This window comes from Lampetra fluviatilis, chromosome 19 (genome assembly GCF_964198595.1).
Source record: "Lampetra fluviatilis chromosome 19, kcLamFluv1.1, whole genome shotgun sequence".
Lineage (NCBI taxonomy): Eukaryota > Metazoa > Chordata > Hyperoartia > Petromyzontiformes > Petromyzontidae > Lampetra > Lampetra fluviatilis.
This window is the reverse complement of record NC_136293.1, coordinates 99,844-123,345: the sequence shown is the minus strand read 5'-3', so window position 1 is coordinate 123,345 and position 23,502 is coordinate 99,844. Positions and strand designations below refer to the sequence as shown.

The 23,502-nt window shown below is 51.1% G+C and overlaps 2 protein-coding genes across 6 annotated transcripts in view; one reads left to right on the top strand and one right to left on the bottom strand.

The window, feature by feature from the left end:
• Positions 1-4,617, bottom strand: part of NDUFA10 (NADH:ubiquinone oxidoreductase subunit A10) — a 66,774-nt gene extending 62,157 nt beyond the window's left edge. Inside the window, exon 1 of the mRNA XM_078864774.1 lies at positions 4,369-4,617. Within this exon, the coding sequence (XP_078720900.1) occupies positions 4,369-4,467 (99 nt within the window). The 5' untranslated portion in view covers positions 4,468-4,617. The remainder of the gene's footprint in view (positions 1-4,368) is intronic.
• Positions 4,618-4,943: 326 nt separating this feature from the next.
• UFSP2 (UFM1 specific peptidase 2) overlaps positions 4,944-23,502 on the top strand; it is a 38,063-nt gene continuing 19,504 nt past the window's right edge. The window contains exons 1-5 of one of the 5 annotated variants that reach the window (XM_078864777.1): positions 4,944-5,074; positions 6,449-6,527; positions 8,277-8,460; positions 10,264-10,324; positions 21,617-21,777. In XM_078864777.1, the coding sequence (XP_078720903.1) occupies positions 5,072-5,074; positions 6,449-6,527; positions 8,277-8,460; positions 10,264-10,324; positions 21,617-21,777 (488 nt within the window). In that variant the 5' untranslated portion in view covers positions 4,944-5,071. The other 4 variants (XR_013637755.1, XM_078864776.1, XM_078864780.1 and 1 more) reach the window with 4 other exon arrangements.

The window sequence follows — 23,502 nt, the reverse complement described above, 5'->3', positions numbered from 1 at the left end:
CAGTAGAGAGTCAAAGGTCAGTAGAGTCAGTAGAAAGTCACAGGTCAGTAGAGTCAGTAGAGAGTCACAGGTCAGTAGAGTCACAGGTCAGTAGAGAGTTAGTGGAGAGTCACAGGTCAGGAGAGAGTCAGTAGAGAGTCACTGGTCAGTAGAGAGTCACAGGTCAGGAGAGTCAGTAGAGAGTCACAGGTCAGGAGAGTCAGTAGAGAGTCACTGGTCAGTAGAGAGTCAGTAGAGAGTCACTGGTCAGTAGAGAGTCAGTAGAGAGTCACTGGTCAGTAGAGAGTCAGTAGAGAGTCACAGGTCAGGAGAGTCAGTAGAGAGTCACAGGTCAGGAGAGTCAGTAGAGAGTCACTGGTCAGTAGAGTCAGAAGAGAGTCACAGGTCAGGAGAGTCAGTAGAGTCACAGGTCAGTAGAGTCAGAAGAGAGTCACAGGTCAGTAGAGAGTCACTGGTCAGTAGAGAGTTAGTAGAGAGTCACAGGTCAGGAAAGAGCCAGTAGAGAGTCACAGGTCAGTAGAGAGTCAGTAAAGAGTCACAGGTCAGTAGAGAGTCAGTAGAGAGTTAGTAGAGAGTCATAGGTCAGTAGCAGAGGTGTGGACTCGAGTCATGTGACTTGGACTCGAGTCAGACTCGAGTCATGAATTTGATGACTTGCGACTCGACTTGGACTTGCATAACAATGACTTTGTCCCACCTATGAGATGTGGACTCGAGTCATGTGACTTGGACTCGAGTCAGACTCGAGTCATGAATTTGATGACTTGCGACTCGACTTGGACTTGCATAACAATGACTTTGTCCCACCTCTGGTCAGTAGAGAGTCAAAGGTCAGTAGAGTCAGTAGAGTCACAGGTCAGTAGAGAGTCACTGGTCAGTAGAGAGTTAGTAGAGAGTCACAGTTCAGGAGAGAGTCAGTAGAGAGTCACAGGTCAGTAGAGAGTCAGTAAAGAGTCACAGGTCAGTAGAGAGTCAGTAGAGAGTCACTGGTCAGGAGAGTCAGTAGAGAGTCTCAGGTCAGGAGAGTCAGTAGAGAGTTAGTAGAGAGTCATAGGTCAGTAGAGAGTCAAAGGTCAGTAGAGTCAGTAGAGTCACAGGTCAGTAGAGTCAGTAGAGAGTCACAGGTCAATAGAGAGTTAGTAGAGGGTCACAGGTCAGGAGAGAGTCAGTCGAGAGTCACAGGTCAGTAGAGAGTCACTGGTCAGTAGAGAGTCAGTAGAGAGTCACAGGAGAGTCCGTAGAGAGTCAGTAGAGAGTCACAGGTCAGAAGAGTCAGTAGAGAGTCACAAGTCAGGAGAGAGTCAGTAGAGAGTCATAGGTCAGGAGAAAGTTAGTAGAGAGTCATAGGCCAGTAGAGAGTCAGTAGAGAGTCACAGGTCAGTAGAGTCAGTAGAGAGTCACTGGTCAGTAGAGAGTCACAGGTCAGTAGAGAGTCACAGGTCAGTAGAGAGTTAGTAGAGAGTCACAAGTCAGGAGAGAGCCACAGGTCAGTAGAGTTAGTAGAGAGTCACAGGTCAGGAGAGTCAGTAGAGTCACAGGTCAGTAGAGAGTCAAAGATCAGTAGAGTAAGTAGAGAGTCACAGGTCAGTAGAGAGTTAGTAGAGAGTCACAGGTCAGGAGAGTCAGTAGAGTCACAGGTGAGTAGAGTCAGAAGAGAGTCACAGGTCAGTAGAGAATCTAAGGTCAGTAGAGTCAGTAGAGAGTCACAGGTCAGTAGAGAGTCACTGGTCAGTAGAGAGTCACAGGTCAGGAGAGAGTCAGTAGAGAGTCACAGGTCAGTAGAGAGTCAGTAAAGAGTCACAGGTCAGTAGAGTCAGTAGAGAGTCACTGGTCAGTAGAGAGTCAGTAGAGAGTCACTGGTCAGGAGAGTCAGTAGAGGGTCACAGGTCAGGAGAGTCAGTAGAGAGTTAGTAGAGAGTCACAGGTCAGTAGAGAGTCAAAGGTCAGTAGAGTCAGTAGAAAGTCACAGGTCAGTAGAGTCAGTAGAGAGTCACAGGTCAGTAGAGAGTCACAGGTCAGTAGAGAGTTAGTGGAGAGTCACAGGTCAGGAGAGAGTCAGTAGAGAGTCACTGGTCAGTAGAGAGTCACAGGTCAGGAGAGTCAGTAGAGAGTCACAGGTCAGGAGAGTCAGTAGAGAGTCACTGGTCAGTAGAGAGTCAGTAGAGAGTCACTGGTCAGTAGAGAGTCAGTAGAGAGTCACTGGTCAGAGAGTCAGTAGAGAGTCACAGGTCAGGAGAGTCAGTAGAGAGTCACAGGTCAGGAGAGTCAGTAGAGAGTCACTGGTCAGTAGAGTCAGAAGAGAGTCACAGGTCAGGAGAGTCAGTAGAGTCACAGGTCAGTAGAGTCAGAAGAGAGTCACAGGTCAGTAGAGAGTCACTGGTCAGTAGAGAGTTAGTAGAGAGTCACAGGTCAGGAGAGAGGCAGTAGAGAGTCACAGGTCAGTAGAGAGTCAGTAAAGAGTCACAGGTCAGTAGAGAGTCAAAGGTCAGTAGAGTCAGTAGAAAGTCACAGGTCAGAGGAGTCAGTAGAGAGTCACAGGTCAGTAGAGAGTCACAGGTCAGTAGAGAGTTAGTGGAGAGTCACAGGTCAGGAGAGTCAGTAGAGAGTCACAGGTCAGGAGAGTCAGTAGAGAGTCACTGGTCAGTAGAGAGTCAGTAGAGAGTCACTGGTCAGTAGAGAGTCAGTAGAGAGTCACTGGTCAGTAGAGAGTCAGTAGAGAGTCACAGGTCAGGAGAGTCAGTAGAGAGTCACAGGTCAGGAGAGTCAGTAGAGAGTCACTGGTCAGTAGAGTCAGAAGAGAGTCACAGGTCAGGAGAGTCAGTAGAGTCACAGGTCAGTAGAGTCAGAAGAGAGTCACAGGTCAGTAGAAAGTCACTGGTCAGTAGAGAGTTAGTAGAGAGTCACAGGTCAGGAGAGAGCCAGTAGAGTCACAGGTCAGTAGAGAGTCAGTAAAGAGTCACAGGTCAGTAGAGAGTCAGTAGAGAGTTAGTAGAGTCATAGGTCAGTAGAGAGTCAAAGGTCAGTAGTCAGTAGAGTCACAGGTCATTAGAGAGTCACTGGTCAGTAGAGAGTTAGTAGAGAGTCACAGGTCAGGAGAGAGTCAGTAGAGAGTCACAGGTCAGTAGAGAGTCAGTAAAGAGTCACAGGTCAGTAGAGAGTCAGTAGAGAGTCACTGGTCAGGAGAGTCAGTAGAGAGTCTCAGGTCAGGAGAGTCAGTAGAGAGTTAGTAGAGAGTCATAGGTCAGTAGAGAGTCAAAGGTCAGTAGAGTCAGTAGAGTCACAGGTCAGTAGAGTCAGTAGAGAGTCACAGGTCAGTAGAAAGTCACAGGTCAGTAGAGAGTTAGTAGAGGGTCACAGGTCAGGAGAGAGTCAGTCGAGAGTCACAGGTCAGTAGAGAGTCACTGGTCAGTAGAGAGTCAGTAGAGAGTCACAGGAGAGTCCGTAGAGAGTCAGTAGAGAGTCACAGGTCAGAAGAGTCAGTAGAGAGTCACAGGTCAGGAGAGAGTCAGTAGAGAGTCATAGGTCAGGAGAAAGTTAGTAGAGAGTCATAGGCCAGTAGAGAGTCAGTAGAGAGTCATAGGTCAGTAGAGAGTCAGTAGAGAGTCACAGGAGAGTCAGTAGAGCCACAGGTCAGTAGAGAGTCAGCAGAGAGTCACAGGTCAGTAGAGTCAGTAGAGAGTCACTGGTCAGGAGAATCAGTAGAGAGTCACAGGTCAGGAGAGTCAGTAGAGAGTCACAGGTCAGTAGAGTCAGTAGAGTCACAGGTCAGGAGAGTCAGCAGAGAGTCACAGGAGAGTCAGTAGAGAGTCAGTAGAGAGTCACAGGAGAGTCAGTAGAGAGTTACAGGTCAGTAGAGAGTCAGTAGAGAGTCACAGGTCAGTAGAGTCAGTAGAGAGTCACTGGTCAGGAGAGTCAGTAGAGAGTTACAGGTCAGTAGAGAGTCAGTAGAGAGTCACAGGAGAGTCAGTAGAGAGGTAGTAGAGAGTCACAGGAGAGTCAGTAGAGAGTCACAGGTCAGTAGAGAGTCAGTAGAGAGTCACAGGAGAGTCAGTAGAGAATCAGTAGAGAGTCACAGGTCAGTAGAGAGTCAGTAGAGAGTCACAGGAGAGTCAGTAGAGAGTCAGTAGAGAGTCACAGGTCAGTAGAGAGTCAGTAGAGAGTCACAGGAGTCAGTAGAGTCACAGGTCAGTAGAGAGTCAATAGAGAGTCACAGGAGAGTCAGTAGAGAGTTAGTAGAGAGTCACAGGAGAGTCAGTAGAGAGTCACAGGTCAGTAGAGAGTCAGTAAAGAGTCACAGGAGAGTCAGTAGAGAGTCAGGAGTATGGGGAGGTCAGGAGAGACACAGGCCCGGGGCCTTGTCCCCGTCACCTTGAACGCGGCTCTCCCCTCCAGGACGGGGCCCAGAAGCGGCCTCGCGGCGGCGCTCGTCCCGCGCAGGAGCAGAGCGGCTGCCAATGACGCCGCCATCGCGCGCTGCTGCTGTAGCCGCTGCTGTTGCTGTAGCCGCTCGCTCCGCAACCTCGACCTCAGTTCCCACGGAGCGCGGAGCTCGACTCTCCTCCCTCACGCGGATCCAGGCCCCGAGCCGTGATGTCGAACCCACGGTGACGTAATCACGTATCTGAACGCAATGACGGGTGGGCGATACGTGGTGATGTCATCACGCACAGCAAATTTGCGGTGACGTAATCACGTAGCAATACGCAATGACGGGAGGGCGATATGTGGTGATGTCATTACGCACAGCGAATTTGCGGTGACGTAATCACGTAGCGATACGCGATGACGTCTCCACGCACAGCGATCCACGGTGGCGACTATCGATTCGACACGCGACCCGAGTGTGGCTGCAGCTCTCAGTCCATCAATTGAATCGATTTTTAATAATCTCGGTGATGTAGCGAATCGTCGCTGACGAGCGAGTGAAGCTCCGTGCTACTGTGTGGGCGACTTGCGGTGGTGGCGAATCGCGGCCGAATCGAATCCTTCCTCACCCCGCGAGAGACACCGAGACGCTGACGCGGCCTCCGTCCGCCAGCGAAGGGGGGCGGCAGCAGCAGCAGCAGCCGCCATGGTGATTACGGCTCCCTCCTCCTCCTGCCTCTGCTCCGTCCTCCAGTCAGTGTCTGCAAAGGCCTCTCTCTAGTGTCTCGTGCAAACCTGTCAGACCATCCCGTAGTCGGGTCCATACGGCGGGCACAATGTTTCGTGTCTATTTGTGATGGAACTTTGTTAGTTGATCGTTGAGATTGAAAGGGCACGGGGTGACCAATAAGGTCTGAATTGGTCTGTAATAAGGTAGGCACTGACTAAGGGTTGACAGGTATGTTCATTTAAACACGAGGCTTTTGAGATTGCGGTGGTATTGACATTCGAGACGGGCTGTGCCTTGTGTAGTTCGCAGCGCTTGAGACACACACAAGCCGACTTGGTGACCCAACCCAGCGACGGTATAACCTCAATCCTTGACGATAGTTTAAGGGCCATAATCGTTTTTGGGTGAGATCGCGTAAATCTAAATGTGTTAAACCCGTCACCACCCGACAAAACAGCCAATTAGCAAGGTTTGTCACGTAAACAAACATGCCAATTAGTTACGAGTTCAGCACACCGGTGTTGGAGAGTTGTAAACGTTTACTCTGACGTGACAAACCTGCTTGCTAATTGGTGGTGGCGGGTTTAACGACACATTTATATGTATGCGCTCTAACCCCCAAAAAAGCCTCTGTTATGGCTAATATTGTTCACTAAAGCCTCCAATGTGTCGAACAGTATAAAGAGCATCCAGAGATGGCAGCTGTTCCCGTGAGGCACACGCGACTTGGCACGCAGCCTGCGAGCGGCCCGCTCGTGATGGCTTTGCGCGCCATCCCGACCGGGGTCATTGAACGAGCAGAATTTGGCCTGCCCTCGTACATAACGTCCACTGCGCAGTCGACGGCGCGTGGTATGTTCTGGTGAATACACCTTGCAGTGATGACCAGGGCGTGCTGCTGAGTTCGTACCGTCAACCGAGACAAAGATCCCCCCCCCGTGTGTAGCTCGTAAGAGACTTGGGGCAAGTGCTGTTCGCGAGTCGCATCTAAGGCCGGCACGAGGGTGTGGGTGGCAAGCACCACGCCCAGCCGCCTTTGTCTCCCCAATAGCGATATTTACTACACCGCACCAGGTACTCAATTTGAGGCCGAGTCAACCTAATGGCCCTACACACACACCAATACCCGCCATTCGCCACTAAGTGATGGTGACATCACCACGGTGCCTGTTCCAGGCCAGGTGCACTTTGAGGCCACGTGAAGTGTCCAAGGCTCTCTGACAGGTCACGGGGCAGACCCAGGTGCCATGGGTTCACTGAGATGACTGGCAGATGCACCACCTGTGTCCCCTACTGTGCCAACACACACATATACAGTACTGTATGCAGCACTAGGTAACTGTGCTTCCGTAGGTGGTGCTGGACGGCAGTGACATCTTGTTTCGACTGAGAGGCAGCCTGGACCTGGATATCGTGTTCCGTGACACTAAAGGTAATTCTGATGGTTACTACCCTGGTGACTTTTATTACCAGTTAATCGCGAGAATCATTTGCGTTTTAATCAAAAGACATCATGATGAATTTGTGTTACGGCACCTGGCCGTGACAGTCCAGGTGCTTGGCATAGAGAGGCGGTTGTGAGGCGTTGTGCAGGGCGACTGGTAGAGGAGAGAGATGCGGGGAACGACCGAGATCGGTGGCGCAACGGTTAGCGTGCTGCGCTATGAACCCGATGACCCAAGTTCGATTCTCGGCTCACGGCCACAACCAGTGACAATTATCTGAACCGGTCCTGGGCCTCCTCTAGGTCGACTCAGCCTCAAATGAGTACTCTACCTGGTGCGATGTGTAAACATCGCCACTGGGGAGACAAAAGCGGCCGGGCGTGGCGTTGGCCACCCACCCTCTCGTGTGCCGTATCGGCCTTCATAGGTGCTCGATAACAGCACTTGCCCAAACAGTCTGTTAAGGCTATACGTGGGGTCTTTGGAGGTGGTATCTTTTCTCCGACCCTACTGGCGATGATGGGAAGCCAGTGGGGTAGAGGTGAAGGAATCTAGCGAAGCACGACGCGGGTGAGATTGTTTTGCGACCGTTGGAGTTTCATGAGGTTACTCGATGAAGATCGGAAAAGGACGGAGGTGTAATAATTGAGGCGAGATCCAACTAATGTGCAAGCAAAAGTTTAGGAGATATCGGAGATTGTGATCAGAGGACGTATAGGTTTGTTGTGGGTCGATATATTTCCAAGGTTGTCTGGATGGATGCCCGGTTTCTTGAGCAGCGAGGTGACTTTTGACCGGTTTTGTAGTAAGACGAGAAATATCAGACTGCGAAAAAAGGTTTTTCAGAAGCGACCTGGCCACCAATGATAGCTCAACAAAGTGGCTTATCACGTGGAAATTTATAGCAGCCAATTACTCTAAAACGCATGTTTCTAAATGTGGAGGGGAAAACCAGAGGACCCAGAGAAAAATTCACGTGACCACAAAGAGAGATACTCCGCAAACTCCAAATATGCAGGCGTCAGGTTTGGCATCGAACCCACGACCTGTATACCAGGCGATGTAGTTAATATTTTGCCATCGTGGCGCCCCACGCATTGGGGGCCTCCTCACTTGGCCCCATCACAGTGTCAGATGTAATGCTTCCGGTTTAGTTTGAAGTCAACGGGGGGCCCACACGGTGTGATTTACCCGGGCCCCGCACCCCCTCTATGGATGGCCATGGATATAGAATATTACCCTCTTCTACGAAAACTGACAGGACCCTCCCTGAAGAAGGGTCTTGAGACTCGGCAAAACTTTTCTGGATAAACAAGTGTAATAATAATACCAAAAAATATTGCATTTAAATATACAGGCAGTCTCCGATTTACAACGCATCTTCCGACACGACTCCAAACATTTGAGCAGAGGTAGTCTGGTTTGGGATGTGACTTGGTGTGGAACTTTGGTTTTATTCTAAAGTGTTTTTGTGGCTTTTTACCTATTAAACCCCATTAAATAGAGCTAATAAATGGGAAAAACACATTGGCAAGTAATGTTGCTACTGTTTTTTACTGTTTATGGGGAAAATATGATCCGGTTTACGACGATAGGGTTTCCAAGAATGCATTGTTACGTTAATGCGGGGAACCGCCTGCATTCTAATTTTCCTCGAAGTCTGACAGACACCTCAGCAGTTGTCATTGCAGTGTGGCATCGTGGTGTTCTCACAAGGACCCGCTTACTTGTTGCAGATGACAGCATCGAGGAGGCCATTGTGAAGGCAATGAAGAGGCTGCGGCAGAAGGTGGCTTCTCCATCAGCGGTTTTGCGCGTGGAGAAGAGTGCCGCGTTCGTGTGGCCTCATGCAGGAACCTCCACCCTCCCCGACCAACTCAAGGATGACACTCCATGCTGCGTCCTGCTGCAGTTCTCGACGTTAGTGAGGCGCTCACCAGTCCTCTTCTTGCACATTCTCTTATTAATACCGCTTTCCAACTAATGTTGAATGCGTTCATGCATTAGCTCTGTCTATCCGACTGTAAAATTGGGTCACGATAACTCGTGTAAAGATGATCCAATTTGAGCAAAATTCAAGTGTAAATTTGTATTGCTAGCAGGGACTCGCTGTATAGAAAATCAGCAATTTGATCAGAGGTTTGCCCAAAACTTGGTGTTCATTCCACTTCGGCCAAGGCAATGGCGTCATACGCCCATGTGGGCGCATGACACTATTACACTAGTCATTGAGTAGAGTAGTATTTTTTACACATCCTATTGTAGAGGATGGGATGGAACAGTAGTATAGTGTTGAACACACACACTTTTTCTTGGAGGCAACACATTTATTACAACACCCCAACAGGGTAACTATATAACGTACACTGGTTTTACATTTAGGTGATAACTACACAGTTAACTAGACCACAACGGGGTAACTACATTACCGGGTCAGTCAGTATCACACTGCCTGACCCACGATGTGGAGCGTAACATCGAAGACCGAGGATCGAAGAGACGTAGCACCGACGGGTTCCATTCCAACAGAGAGCCTCGATCGCTCTCGGGACTTCCCTTTTATGCACCCGAGCGTGGCCTCGCTCCGCCCTCGGCCACGCCCCCTTCTAGATCCTACTAGAAGGCTCTGGGCCATATCACGTGTCCCTCGAGCCCTCTTGCTACCCTGCCCCCGTCACGTGCCCTCTCGGGTTCACACAGAGTATTATGTTCTCACTTGTTCTCTCTCCGACCCTCACCAGAACTATGCCCCCTAGGGCCCACTTCCATGCCACATCCACTCTGGTGCCAGAGAGAGGCTCAATACGTACAATTCCACTCTTGTTACAGTAGTTGGTGCTAAACACCATTGTGACTCCATATAAGTCACTACAGTAGTAAGAGATGAGAAAAGCAAGATAAGGTGGGACAAGACCATGAAGGGGTTTATAGACTAGAGTGAGAAATGAAAACAGACAGTGATAGTAGGCAGGCGGCCAGTGGCATTGGGAAAGTAGAGCAGAAGTGTGGGAATTGTGGGTTAGGTTAAAACTGGTCCAGGCTAAGGCATTTTGTATCTGTCATTGGAGAAGAGTGAAGGTGTAGGCAGGAAGGCCGAGAAGAAGAACATTCTCACCTGGTTGAGCAAATTCAACTTGAATACTGCCTGCTGATATTTTTCAATAACAGGGCCTAATGGAGAGGATCTTGGCCAATAAACATCTACAGTATCTGGCAGTTGAGCAGCATTGGTTTAAGCAAGCCTGACCGTTGATGAGACATGGATTGTTGAAACTGGTCGAGTGTTTACCTTGTGTTGAACCAACGCTGCAGACAATTAATTCCCAGAAGGCCGTATGGCCGATAGGATTTGTAAAAAAATATTTAACTTTTTTTATGTTGAGAGACAGATATGTGAAGGAGGCATATTGTCTGCTTGCTTATTTAGTTGTTTTCAGTAAGGTCAGGTGGCTCACCGGTGAGCACCTCAGGGTGGGCAAAATAAACACCACTTTCTGGGGAAGTCAACAGTGGTTATCCTATGGATAGACTGTCCCCCACCATAGAAATGTGGAGAAAATACACTGCTGGCTCAGGGCTCTAAATGTGAGATGAGTACCAACTTCATGCTAATTTGAATAGTAAATCACAGTGAGAAAGGTCAGATTAAGTGATAAACAGAGCATCTGCCCATTTGCTGAGCGTTCTCTTGTGAAGACAAAAGAGTGAATCGTGTTTGGGCAGGGATGCTGACGAGACCCAAAAGAAGCTGCAAGGCAAGAGGAGAGAGAGAAAGATCCAACAGGTGAGTTGTATGACCAGTGCTTGGCAAATTTGCTGTTGAGATCATGTTCTTGGTGAAGTTTACATCCTGTGTATGTTGTTTCTCTGTTTATATCATAGCACAAGTTACACATTTCAAAATTACCCCCAAAATTGTAAATAAGTATCCCTGATAAACTGTCACCTCGATCTCCTGGGAATTTAATAAAAAGGTTTTTCCCCTGTTTTCTGGCAACAAAACTGAAACCTTTTTACAATCGGTGCTAGACCAGAGGACGCCAAAAGGCGTACAGCTCAAAGACAATGCACTATCAAAGTAATGAGGGCTCAGGGTAAGCATCTACATCATTAGACCTCCTTTGCCAGTACCAAAATATAATAAAAGGTTTCAGTTTTGTTGCCAGAAAAAAGGGGAAAAACCTTATTATATTTTGGTACTGGCAAAGGAGGTCTAATGATGCTCCTGGGAATTGTTTAAAATGATATTTTCGAGTTCTCATTTGGATAAATAAACCATGTCTGGCCACACTCTTTTTCTGTCTGGTATCATCTCAGCAGTGCCAGCTCTGCACTCTAAACTTTAAGCCACCCAGTCACCTATAACTCAACTGTATTTTAATAAACATTTGAATAGCCCTGCAGTGTACTTATTCAAACTCAGGTATCCAGATTTATTGTCCACGAGAGGGAAGTACCCAGCGTTGCCCGGAGAAAAATATATTTCAAAACTTGTCTTAAAAAATAACATATCCATATGTAATGCGAGCGCAATCGGGGTTCGCTGCTGGCCTTTGGGCCAATCACATGGGCCGGTGTATTGGGGGGCGGAGCCAGTATGGGGGCGTATGTGAAGGTCCCCGCTCACCTTGGGTCCAATTGGAAGCGAGGTGAGTGGGGGCGGAACCTAGGGGCGGAGCCAGCAGGGCACGAGGGAGAGGCGAGATCTGGAAGGTTCAGAAGCACGTGGTGTGGGGGAGGAGACAGGGTCACGTGGTGAAGGGGATATAGGTGAGAGCCCGGAAGGGCTCCGGGTCAGTTGTTGGAGTGAAGAAGCGGGACCACGTTGGGTGGCCGGAGGGAATCTGCGCCATTAGCCACGTGGCCGCAGGGCTTCAGCACACCGTCGGCCAGCGGTGTGCGGAGCGGGGGAGCTGGAAAGACTGACGGAGGAGCGTGTGCGGGGTGCGTCGCGAGGAGCTGCTGGTCCGGTGTTGGGACCAGCGGGGTGCGGGTGTTAACCCGAATAAAGACTGACGGAGACCAAGCAGTGCAGTGGCGAAGTCCTTTATTACACATACACAAATACTAAGTTATTGTGAAAGCCTGGTATGCCGTTTGCCCATTTGTCCATCAATACAATTATAAGAGGCATGCAGAAGTCCAAAAAGTTGTAGAAAGTGGGAGTAAATTGTTGATCTAAAAGATGAAAATTGTCGACCCCCCCCCAAAAAATATTTTGACCCCTGCGTAGGCATATATACCTACACACCCTACATACGTAGTGAGTCCAACTGAGTCGCAGATGTTGTCTTGGGAGCAACACTATTAGATAAATCAACATAACATAACACAACCTACACTTGGGTGTTTGAATGATCATATAGCCATGCTATGGCAGAACTAGACACGGTTCGCTATCCTGGCCCGGACCACAAGCTGGGTCCCGGACCGCGTGGCTAGAGGCTTCTTTTACCCGACGTGGATCTTCATCACCGGCAACGCGAAGAACCCCGAATCCCTCACGGGGCCCTCGTTATATCGGCCTGGGCTGGGGCTGGCTCTGCCCCTCGCCCCGCCCACCTTCTGATCTTTTGAGCTCTTTCCCGAAGGCTCCCCAATGTAACCCTGGCTGGCTGACACTCCCTTTTGCTCCCTCACCGGGAGCCCGCACCGCACACTGTACGTGGTGCCTTTGCGCTGACCAGCGCTCCCCCAAGCCTCGCTAGGGCTGGTACTACACCCAGTAAGCGGGCTACACATAATGCCAACACATCCGCCGTGGCTTCGTAAGCCTGGCACCACACAGTGAAAATCACAGTCACTACACATACAATAAAGTGAGTAGTAAGGACACGGGCCAGAAGGAAGATCCCAAAGGGGGCGTGGCCGAGTGCGGAGCAAGGCCATGCTCAGGGGATAAGAAGGGGGTCCTGTGAGCTGAGCGGGGCTGTTCTCTGGGATCAACCCGTCGTGCTACGGTCTTCGGCACGACATTGTGGACCAGGCAGCATGTTAGCTGACCTGGTCCGATAATATAGTTATCCCGTCAAGAGTGTATATAGTTATGTAGTTACCCTGTTGGGGTGTGTAATAAACGTGTTGCCTCCAAGTTAGAAGTGTCTGTCTTCGTGGAACCCACTACCGTAGTATCAACAAACTCTATAGTATAAATACTGACTTTACAGTAGTATCTAATGACTATAGTAGTATCTACGGAATCTATAGTCGTATCTATTGACTCTATAGTAGTATCCACTAACTATATTCTCCCCAGAGTGGCCTCGCCGCGCCCCTGGCCACGCCTTCTTTCCCGAACTGTCTCCGCCAATCCCAAACATCCCCCCATGGTTCCCTCCTGTAATTATCCCTCCACCCACGCACCCTCTCTCTCTTTTCGCACTGTCCCTACATCACCCCCCCCCCCCGGCTATGGATGCGGCTATTTGGTCGGGCAACGGCCAGGCCATTGGCCTCCAAGAAAAATACTCAACCCCAACAAGGACAAATTTATTTTCCTTTTGCGTTGTTGGAAAGGGCCCCAGAATATCTAGCGCGACCAATTTGTTAATGCGGGACACCGTGATAGATTGTAAAGGGGGTTGAGATTTTTTCGCCGGTTGCTTGCGACACGCACAATCAGTGCAACTTTTAATGAAATGGAAGATATCATTAGACATTCCCGGCCAATAAAAATCTCTTTGCACCGTAAGCAAGGTTTTCCGGTGCCCAAGGTGCATCAGCTTGTCAACGTGCACTGCCCGTGTCAACCTACCTCGCAGGCCTGTGGGGACTACGATACATAATCTGCCCGAAACCTCATGCCACCCTATAAGGAACCCTTCTCGGATGACAAACCTGCGAGATCCACTTACGGCTGGGTTTCTTCTGATCAAGGTCCACGCGGCCTCGTAAGTTCAAGAGGGAGACATCCTCCATCTGCAACTTACCCCATTCTGCCCGCGTGACGCCTAGCATGTCGTCCTGATGTGGGTCCGCCACGGCGAGCGGCGGGTCACCTGAGGCCGTTACAACCCCAGTTGACCTGCCCCCAAGCAATCTACACCGGCCTGCACCCGCCTAGCATGCACAAGGGTCATTTAACGGCAAGCGCGACAACGCATCGGCATTCCAGTGCCTCACACCCCAGCGGTAAACCACGCAGAAGGAATACTCTTGGAGTAGTTCTAACCACTGAGAGAGCTGGCCAGATGGCTGGTCCACTTTCAAGGAGAACTGGAGGGCCGCGTGATCTATGCGGACCACAAATTCTCTGCCATAAAGGTATGGCCTATACTGTTGGACAAAGTACACCATAGCCAACAATTATCTACGAGTGACACAATACCGCTGTTCCGCGGGTGATAGGACGCGGCTCCCGTATGCAATTACCCTTTCTACCCCGTTCTTAACCTGGGACAGGACAGCTCCTATATCCATGTCACTAGTGTCCGTCTCCATTATGAACGGCAGGGAAAAGTCTGGATAGTCAAGAGAAGGCGTGTTGGAAAGGTGATTGCGCAACGCGGCGAACGCGGCCTCATCCTCTTGGCCCCATTTAAATTTCTGATTCTTACCTGTCAAGGCATGCAAGGGTATAGCAATCGTCGCAAACTGAGGAACAAATCTCCGGTAGTACGATGCAAAGCCTACAAAACTGTGCACCTCGCCTACCAATTTAGGGGTTGGCCAATCATGCACACACGTAGTCTTATCAGGATCCGTTGCGATACCCTTCGCACTGAAAACATGACCCAAATACCGCATGGAAGTCTGCAAAAAATGACACAGCAGGTTTAACTTAAGGTTCGCCACCCATACCTTATAGAGCACCATCCGCAACCGCTGCAAATGCTCATCGAATATTCTGCCAAAGACGATGATGTCATCCAAATAAATGAAACAAGAGTCCCATTGTAATCCAGACAACACCGATTCCATAAGGCATTGGAAAGTGGCCGGGGCTCAATGTAATCATATAGGGAGGCAATTAAACTGGAACAGTCCCTGGGGCGTGCGGAACGTCGTTTTGGGCTTGGACGCTTCATCTAAGGGGAGTTGCCAAAACTCAACAGTAGGTCCAGAGTGGAAAAAAAACGAGCGCCCGCCAACACGTCCAGAGAATTGTCCATACGTGGCAGCGGGTAAACATCTGCCACCGAAACCTTATTCAATCTATGGAAGTCAATGCAAAAGCGCAAGCTGCCATCTTGCTTCTTAACCAACACCATGGGGGCTCCCCAGGGGCTGGTTGAAGGTGAAATTATGTCCGGTGGATGTCGAGAAGGACGTCGAGGACGTCGAGGGCTGAACGTCACTCCGGCATCCCTGCGCAATATGCCCCGGTTGTGCACACCGGAAGCAGGAGATGGAGGGTCCGTGAGGCAGAAAGATCGTCCTTTTCCCGGGGACCCAACCTTGTGGTGGAGGGGTGACCTGTCCCCTAGGAACCCAACCTCGCGGCGGAAGGGTCGCCTCTCCCCTGGGGACCCAACCCCGAGGTCGTCGCGGGGTGTCCCCTCGCCGCCAAAGCCATCTTGCGAGGCAAGTGGCACATTCGGCACGCCAGACCCCGGCAGGTCAACAAGTGGGGATGAAGGGCCAGCACGTGGGTCAACATAGGGCTTGAGCCGCGGCGAGTGAACATACCAACGACGTTGGCCGTACTGGATGCGAACACTCTGGGGATTCCGAATGTCCACCAACCTCACAGGCCCCCGCCAAGGCCTGTGCAGTTTAGGGGACGTACCCACTGGCACCTGAGGGCAATGGAGCCATACCATATCGCCCACCGACCAAGGCATGTGAGTTTGCGATCGACGCGCACACCTCTCGTTCCATACCTGCGTACGGGCCGTCGCACATCTGGCGGCCTCTCGCGCCTCCGTAACCTGTTTAAGCGAGTCCCGCACGTGGTCAGGCAAGGAAAGGGACGGTTGTTTCCCCGCTGCACCAAGTTGCACATCAATTGAGGGTACATTTTCACGGCCATACATAAGGAAAAATGGCGAATATCCTGTGGACGCGTGCGGGATCATGTGGTATGCCGCCAGGACGCCCGGTATGTGCAAGTCCCAATCGGTTTGTTTTTCACTCACCTGCAGCGATTCCAACCACCGAGCCAATTGACCGGACGGTTGTTCTAATTTCAATGAATATTGCAAGGCAGCATGGTCAGTGCACACGAGGAATTTCCTTCCATACAGGTACTGGCGAACAAAATGTACGATTGCCAGCAATTCCCGTCGCGTCACGCAATAGAGCGTCTCGGCAGGAGACAGAACCCTGCTGCCGTATGCCACCACACACTCGACCCCGTCTTTCCGTTGCGACAAAACGGACCCTATGCCGATGTCGCTAGCATCCGTGTCAAGGATGAACGGCTGGGAAAAGTCTGGGTAGTCGAGTGTCGGAGTGGTGGCCAGGCGATCCCGGAGAGACTGAAAAGAGCACTCCTCTTCCGGGCCCCATTTAAATCTCTGATTCTTCCCTGTCAGAACATGCAGCGGCTTAGCCAGCGTCGCGAAATTCTTAACAAATCGGCGATAGTAGGATGCGAACCCTATAAACCGCCGTACGTCGCCCACTGAAGTGGGCGTGGGCCACTCTCGGACACAAGACGTTTTCTGAGGGTCCGTGGACACACCGTCAGAGCTGACGATGTGTCCAAGGTAGCGGACAGATCGTTGCAAAAGGTGGCACTTCTTTGGTTTAAATTTTAGGTCGGCCGACCGCATCCTCTGAAAGACAGTCTCCAGCCGTTGGAAGTGTTCTTCGAAGGTGCGACTGAATACAATGATATTGTCCAAATATATGAGGCACGTTTCCCACTGCAGCCCCGTTAGCACCAGTTCCATCAGGCGTCGCCGGTGCTGCATTCAAGCCCATAGGTAGGCGGTTAAACTCAGAGGCCCTGCGGCGTGCGGAACGCCGTTTTCGGTCTGGACGCGTCATCGAGGGGAAGCTGCTAAAACCTAGAAGACAGGTTGTGGGTAGAGAAGAAATTTGCCCCCGAAAAAGCGACCAACGAGTCGTCCATCCGTGGCAAGGAGTCTGCTACGGATATCTTATTCAATCGGCGGAAGTCTACACAAAACCTCGTTCAGCCATCCTTTTTAACCAACACCACCGGCGTGCCCCAAGGACTGTTGGACGGCGAAATAATATCGGCCGCCAACATGTCGTCCACCGCGCCACGTACGTGTTCCCTTTCTGCAGGGCTCATGCGATGCGGGTGCATACAAATCGGTCCCGCCACACCGGTGTCGATATGGTGCGACAAGAGCGAGGTATGGCCCAAATCCAAATCGTTTTTACTGAAAACGTCAGCGTACTCCGACAATAGTGAATGCAAGGCGCTCCGCTGCGTGGCCGAAAAGGACGTATTTTCCCGGCACAATTCTGCGATCCATCGATCGTCCGAACGAACGGATTGTGGCATGCCAGCCGGAACGACCACCCGGTCCGGGCCCCCATTTAACACTTGTATTAATGGGGCCTGACCAGGCCGAACGATAGTTTGAGCCGCCACTAGGGAAACGATTTAGCCACAGAGTTTGAAGGGGACAACAACACACCCGTTGCATCGTCCGCGGCTTCCAACCGCTTTCGGTAACGCCGCGGGATAAGCATTTGTGTGCCAGATGGTACTTCTACCGTGACAGCAACAATCGCGTTAACAGCGTTCCTGGGGGCGAACGGCCCAGCAGGGACGGCAGGAAGAACATTCTGGCATTTCCAAGCAACCTTGATCGGCGAGTATTTTAACGGGCATCCGACGAAGGAAATCGGTGCCCAATAAGCATGGGACGGCCAATGAACACGAGATCAAAATTGGTCCCACCACGGTGATATTCCCTATAGCAATGCGCACATCTACTCGTCCCAAAATACCCATGCTACCCCCATTCGCAGCAACGCATGTATCGTTAGCCGGTCGGATCCGCGACGTAGGAATAGACAGGAGATGAAAAATAACATCGGAAATGATGGTTGCAGACCCGCCGGTGTCCACCAAAATACGGACATCGATCCCATCGATAGTACCCCGTACCGTCGAGGACCCCGACGCGGCTGCCCACCACCCTTCAAGCCAATTTTTTGTGTAACCGAGTGCGGCATCGACCCAGGTGACCCACAATTCCCTTTAGGAGTGCAAACATGGGTGCGAGTGGATGCGTGATGTGTCAAGACCTGCCAGGTGTCCGATGTGTGCCGACTTGCCCGAGGGTGCCGTGGATCCGCGTCCGGTGGAGGAGATGGAAGTCGGCCCGACGGGAGCTGAGAAGGTTGGAGTCGGCAGCGACAATCCCGGGCGAAATGGCCTCGTCGGCCACACTTGAAACATGTGGCCGCCGCCGCCCGGCAGTCGGTCGCCCCGGTCCCCGCTCGTGGACGTCCGGCCCCGTCGCGCTGCTCGCGCGGCCGGCGTTTCGGGACCCAGCGAGGAACGGCTGCAATCACCTCGTCGTCGCTGGAGTCGTTGGAGCCGTAGACGACACGATGTGGAGCCCATCCCAACGGGGGCTCGTCTACCTCAGGATCACCCGTCCATGCCGCCATCTGGCCCCAGCGTTTGAGGTTGAACTTGGCGTCCAAACAGCGCCGCCCATCGAGACGTTAGCGGTTCGTGGCCGCACACCGGCAATGATATGTTAAGTTCCTGGGACAACTCAATCATTCTAAAAAGGATGAGAGGATCCAGGAGATCGGCTGACGAATCGGGGTAGGCGGCCATGGCAAGCGCCAACAGCGCCCCTCGGTAGGCCAAGGGCGATTCTTCCGCTCCTCGACGCCGCTGCATGAATTTCCTGGTAGCCGCCGTCAGCGGCTCGTAGAACTCCGCCATTTCCGCGAAAGCGTCACGTAGCGTCTTTTTCTTACTCGCCGGGATGGAGCGGAAGACTGCCAAGGAGACGTCGTCCAACAGTGTGGGCAGATCCTCCAGCGCTTCTGCCTCCGTCCATCGCACCGACCAGAAGGCTGACTCGAACCGCCACGTGAACGCGCTCCAGTCGCCCCCGGCGACAAATTCTTTAATTTGAGGAAGGCGATGGCTGCGGTGAATATCCGAGGCCTCGGGCGTGTCAGATCCCGCTCCCCACGCAGCACGCGGCTCCGTGAAGATGGCGTCCGGCGGCCGCGTGGCAGCAGCCCCGCCCAAGATGGCGTCCGGCGGCCGCGTGGCAGCAGCCCCGCCCAAGATGAAGGCCTCCCCCTCTGCGCAGGAGTAATGGCGGACAGCGTTTCCCGCTGAAGATCTTGGTCATCAGCCCTTGGGTGAGTTCCACACGGCCGACCGAGGGCCGCAGATGACGCGACCGCCATTGCAAGATTTAGCAGGATCGTATGGAGCAATTCTATCTGCTCCGCCACCCGACGCCACCCCTCGTCCGCAGCCGGAGACGCCTCCTCGCCGGCCTGTCGTTGATGCACGGCATCGGGGAGAGCGGCAGACGGCGGCAGAGGACCCGAGGCTCCCAGCAGCTCGTCCCCGTCCGCTTCGTCATCTTCATCCGAGGATCCAGTGGGTTTCTTTTTTTGAGGTGCTTGGACATTTTCTAATAATTGTCCAAACGGTCTCAAGAAGCACTTCTGTCACCAATGTAATTAAGGTCGTGGAAGCGACTTCTGGAATCCGGTCTTTATTTGTCTTTCGTTCACAACACTCCTGTCTTACTCCTTCACGCTGCTAACAGACAGCGTGAGAGGGAGAGAGAGAGCGAGACTCGTGTGGCCACGAGGCAGGCCTGGACCCCGCTCCCGCGTGGCCTCACCCTCCGTTCGTTCCAGATCTGACCACGTGTTGTCCGTCTCCACCTCTTTTAATACCCGGGTCACGTGGTACCTTTCCACCAATCCTGGTTAACCTCCATGGAATCTTCTAGACTCCATCGTACGATCTCAGGACCGCGCCCCTGACTCGTCCCCCCATTGGCTGTGGCTAAAGCCAGCAGATCCAATCATCTACTTACAGATGTCACCTTCCCAATACGTCAAGGCCATGCCCCTAGACTTCCCCCCATTGGTTATGGGCCAGGACCGGTAGAGCCAATCATCGTAACGAAGTGTGATCAATCAACCACCCGGATATATCCTCACATTACAATAGTATGTATTGACTCTATAGCAGTATCTACCGACTATATAGTAGTAACTACTAACTCTATAGTAGTATTTACTCACTCTATAGCAGTATCTGCTTACTCTATAGCAGTATCTACTGACCCTACAGTAGCATCTCCCGACTTTACAGTAGTATCTACCAACTCTACAGTCATGTCTACCGACTATAGTCATATATACCGACTCTATAATAGTATCTATCGACTCTAGCAGTTAACTACTAACTTAACAGAGTGCTGTGGTGAGGCCTAGTCCCGTGCAGAGCCCCTGGCCTTGCCTAGATTGCCCAGCCGGCCGAGGTGGCACCGTGGCAGGCTGGGGCTAAGCCGCTACCTCCCCCCCACCACCATCCCCCCGCCCGCTCTACAGTGATAGTATCTCAGGACTATATTAGTATCTACAAACCCTATAGTAGTAACTGCACACCTTGGGGTGGGGGGGGGGGGAGAAGAGGACATCACACTTTGAAGAATTTACCTCAGTGTTGTGTTTTTTTTTTGCATTTAACGCGAATGAGAATTTTTGCCCACCCCCACCGATCGCGTGTGTGTGTTGCTTGGGCAACCACGGGTCAGCTTTTTCGCGCATGCGCAGCTGCGTGTTTTGGCGCGTGCTCAGCGTAGTAATATTTTAATACATAGTAATAAATTGTTCATTTAACCACTTTACATTTGACGGATGGGAAAAAGAAATAGTGATTTTTCGGTCAGGGGCTTATCGCGTCGTACGTTTGTAGTCTGAAATTTAAAGCCAGCAGTTTGTGAGTTAAATGCGTCACAAGGTGTGTCCACACACACGGACACATAGACAGACAAAAAAATTCCTTTTATAGGTAAGATGTTTCTGACAGGAAAAAACTAAAACAATAAAGGAGGACATTTTTCCGAGGTCTCCATTTCAAAATATATTAATTTCAGTTGAACACTCACTTGGTTGGTGACATGGCCCAATGGCAACAAGCCACCCTGATTATTACTGTGGGTTTATTAACCATAGCATACGTGCTGTCTGCTTCACAGTGGTCGATAGAGAGCCTGTGACCTCATTCACAATGAATAGGCCATCGTGTTTTGGTGTCTTGTCCAAATTTGCTAAATTAAAAAAATGACTCACAAAGTCACGCAATTGGCAATACACATAGCAACATTGTCCGCTATTGGCAGACTAATGTCCCTTTGCAGGCCAGCAACTACCCCTGGGGGAGATGCCAAATAAAATATCTTTGTAATGCGAGCACAAACGGGGTGGTTGTGGGCCTCCGCGCCAATCACGTGGGCCGGAGCATTGGGGGGCGGAGCCTGGTCGATGGAGCATGTGGGAGGAGCCACTGCTCATCTCGGCTCCAATGGGAGACGGGGTGAACGGGGGGCGGAGACGGGGGCAGGAAGGAAGGAGGAGTCTGGGTCACGTGAGGAGGAGGATATAGGGGGAGAGCCGGAAGGAGATCGAGAGTGGGAAAGGAGCGAGAATAGGAGGAGGCCACGCTAGGCAGAGCGGGAGCAGCGGCGCCATCTGCCACGTGGCGTGGGGTCGACGGGGCTAGAGGGGTGTGAGTGCTAGCCGAGTGCGGGGCACACGTGGTTAGTGAGTGACTAGCGGAGTGTGCGGGGCACACGGAGCGAGCGGTGTGGCTGGCGCGTGTGCGGAACGCACGGAGAGAGAGGGAGCGGAGCGGCCACCAGCGAGGGCGGCCCACACGGAGCGTGCGTGGGGCGCGTGCGGAGGCGGTGCGGGGTGCGGTGCAAAGAACCAAATAAACGACACAACGGAGATCCAGAAAGCCTAACGGAGTCGTTTATTACATCTTGAGATGAGAAATGATGTAAAGTGCTCTGCAACACCCCGATGTAAACGGGTGATATTTCAACACCAAATCACTATCATTATTCTCATTATTGATTGGTTGGATGGAGAGCATGGAACCGATCCTCACTTGAAGGCTTAACGCTGTGCCCTGTGCTGGAACGTTCAGCCGCTGGTGAACGTGAAGCTACTGCTGGAGCTGACGCGGGCGGAGGGCACGGCAGAGCGGAACCCGGCTCTCCACGTGACAGAGCACTGCGGCCCCGCGCACCTCGCCCGCCTCCGCCTCGACGTGCTCTCCACCTGCCCCGCGCTGCATACCTGGAAAATGTAGGGCACCCCCTCCGCCGCGGCATGGCTACCGCCGGTAGGCGGTCCGTGAGCATCGCGCGCTCATGGGCCGGCATTCTCCATTGTGACTCCAGCTCGACCTCTGACACGGCTCGCCTCGGGTCGAGCCGTGCGGTCGATTTCAAGATGCAAGAATAAGCGGTTCGGCCGTGGCTTGGCTCGCATTCAGCTTGTCGGAATCCTGACCTTGGATGGGGCCGGGGCTCGGAGACGGCCTGAGTTGCACGCGGCTTTGAACCGGCTCACTTGAGGCAGAGCCAAGACTGAGCAAAGCCGTGACAACAAAATGCAGGCCTTAGTTATTTGAAAATGACAAAACAGCACAATGGTATTAAAACGTTTGAATTATTGTTGCCATATTTGGGGCAGAGCGCTCAGGTCCTACCTCCCTGTAAACGATAGAATTCGGCATAGAGCAGTCAGGTTGATTTTAACCCTTTGCCATTCCGAGATGTTTGCAAGTTGCAGGGTGGGTCCCGTTCACTGCTAAATCTCGGAGTGCGCAAGCTGTTAGCATTGGAAATTAATGTATTGGAAATATATGTATAGGCATAGCGCCATTGTTTTTAAAGACATTGCCCTCACCGCAGAGAACCGTAGCGACACTACAGCACTCTATGATAGCTGGCGCCAAACTGTGCGATGCCCTCCCATATGGCCTTTTACAATTCCATTCCGTACGTTATCGGAACAGGAAAGGTTTAATGATGGAGCACAGTACTCAGTGATCCACTCCAGTTTCACGTTCACCGGTGGTCAGTCACCTCCTTATCACTCTTGTATTGCTGCTATCATGGCTACTATCCCAATGGACTTCAATCAATGATTAATCTTATATTTAGGACTCATTCTACCATCCACACTGTTCATACTGCAGGTGAAATCCACTCACCCACTCACTCACCTACACTCTCACCCGCCACACTGCAAGTCCCAACACATATTTGTGGTTTTACCCTTGCACTGCTGCACTTTGAAATTCCTTCCCATCATTTCTTTCTCCAAGCTCGTATCATAATCTTTCTCAATTCAAGAAACGCATTGACTCAATCAGGAACCAGAATCTTAATTTATCAAGCTCTTTTTCACAGATGTCCATTAGATGACTCTTAATTATTATAACTTTGATAGTGCCGTTTGTAGCTAGCTGCTTGACATTTTGGGCCTTTTGGTCTGTGCTCAGCAAATGTTTAAAATAAAAACTTAACATGTATAATTTTCGGAGATAATATCATGATTCATAATTGTTTGATGGTTAGGCCATGTAAGGATCTGACCAAATTATTGTCGTTAAGACAACATTTTTGTTAAGTGGCTCTTAAGATGACCCTAACAATTATCGCCCTATATCAATCTTATCACCACTGATTCAATTATTTGAAAAATCATTAAATACCCAAATAAGTAAATATCTTTCAGACAATAAGCTGTTGCTCTCCAAACAATCAGGATTTCGTAAAAGATACAGCACAACTACCGCTGTCATAGACTCCCTTAACTTTGTTTTCAATAATCTACAGAGCAAATAATGCTGCGCCTGCCTATTCCTGGATTTATCTAAAGCATTTGACATAGTAGACCACAGAATCTTACTAAAATAGACTTAGTAGCCTATGATTCACCAAGCACACAGTTAATTGGTTTAAACGCTGCCTCTTCACGAATTCAGAAATGATCCACTGGTAACCTGGTGTCAAACACAAT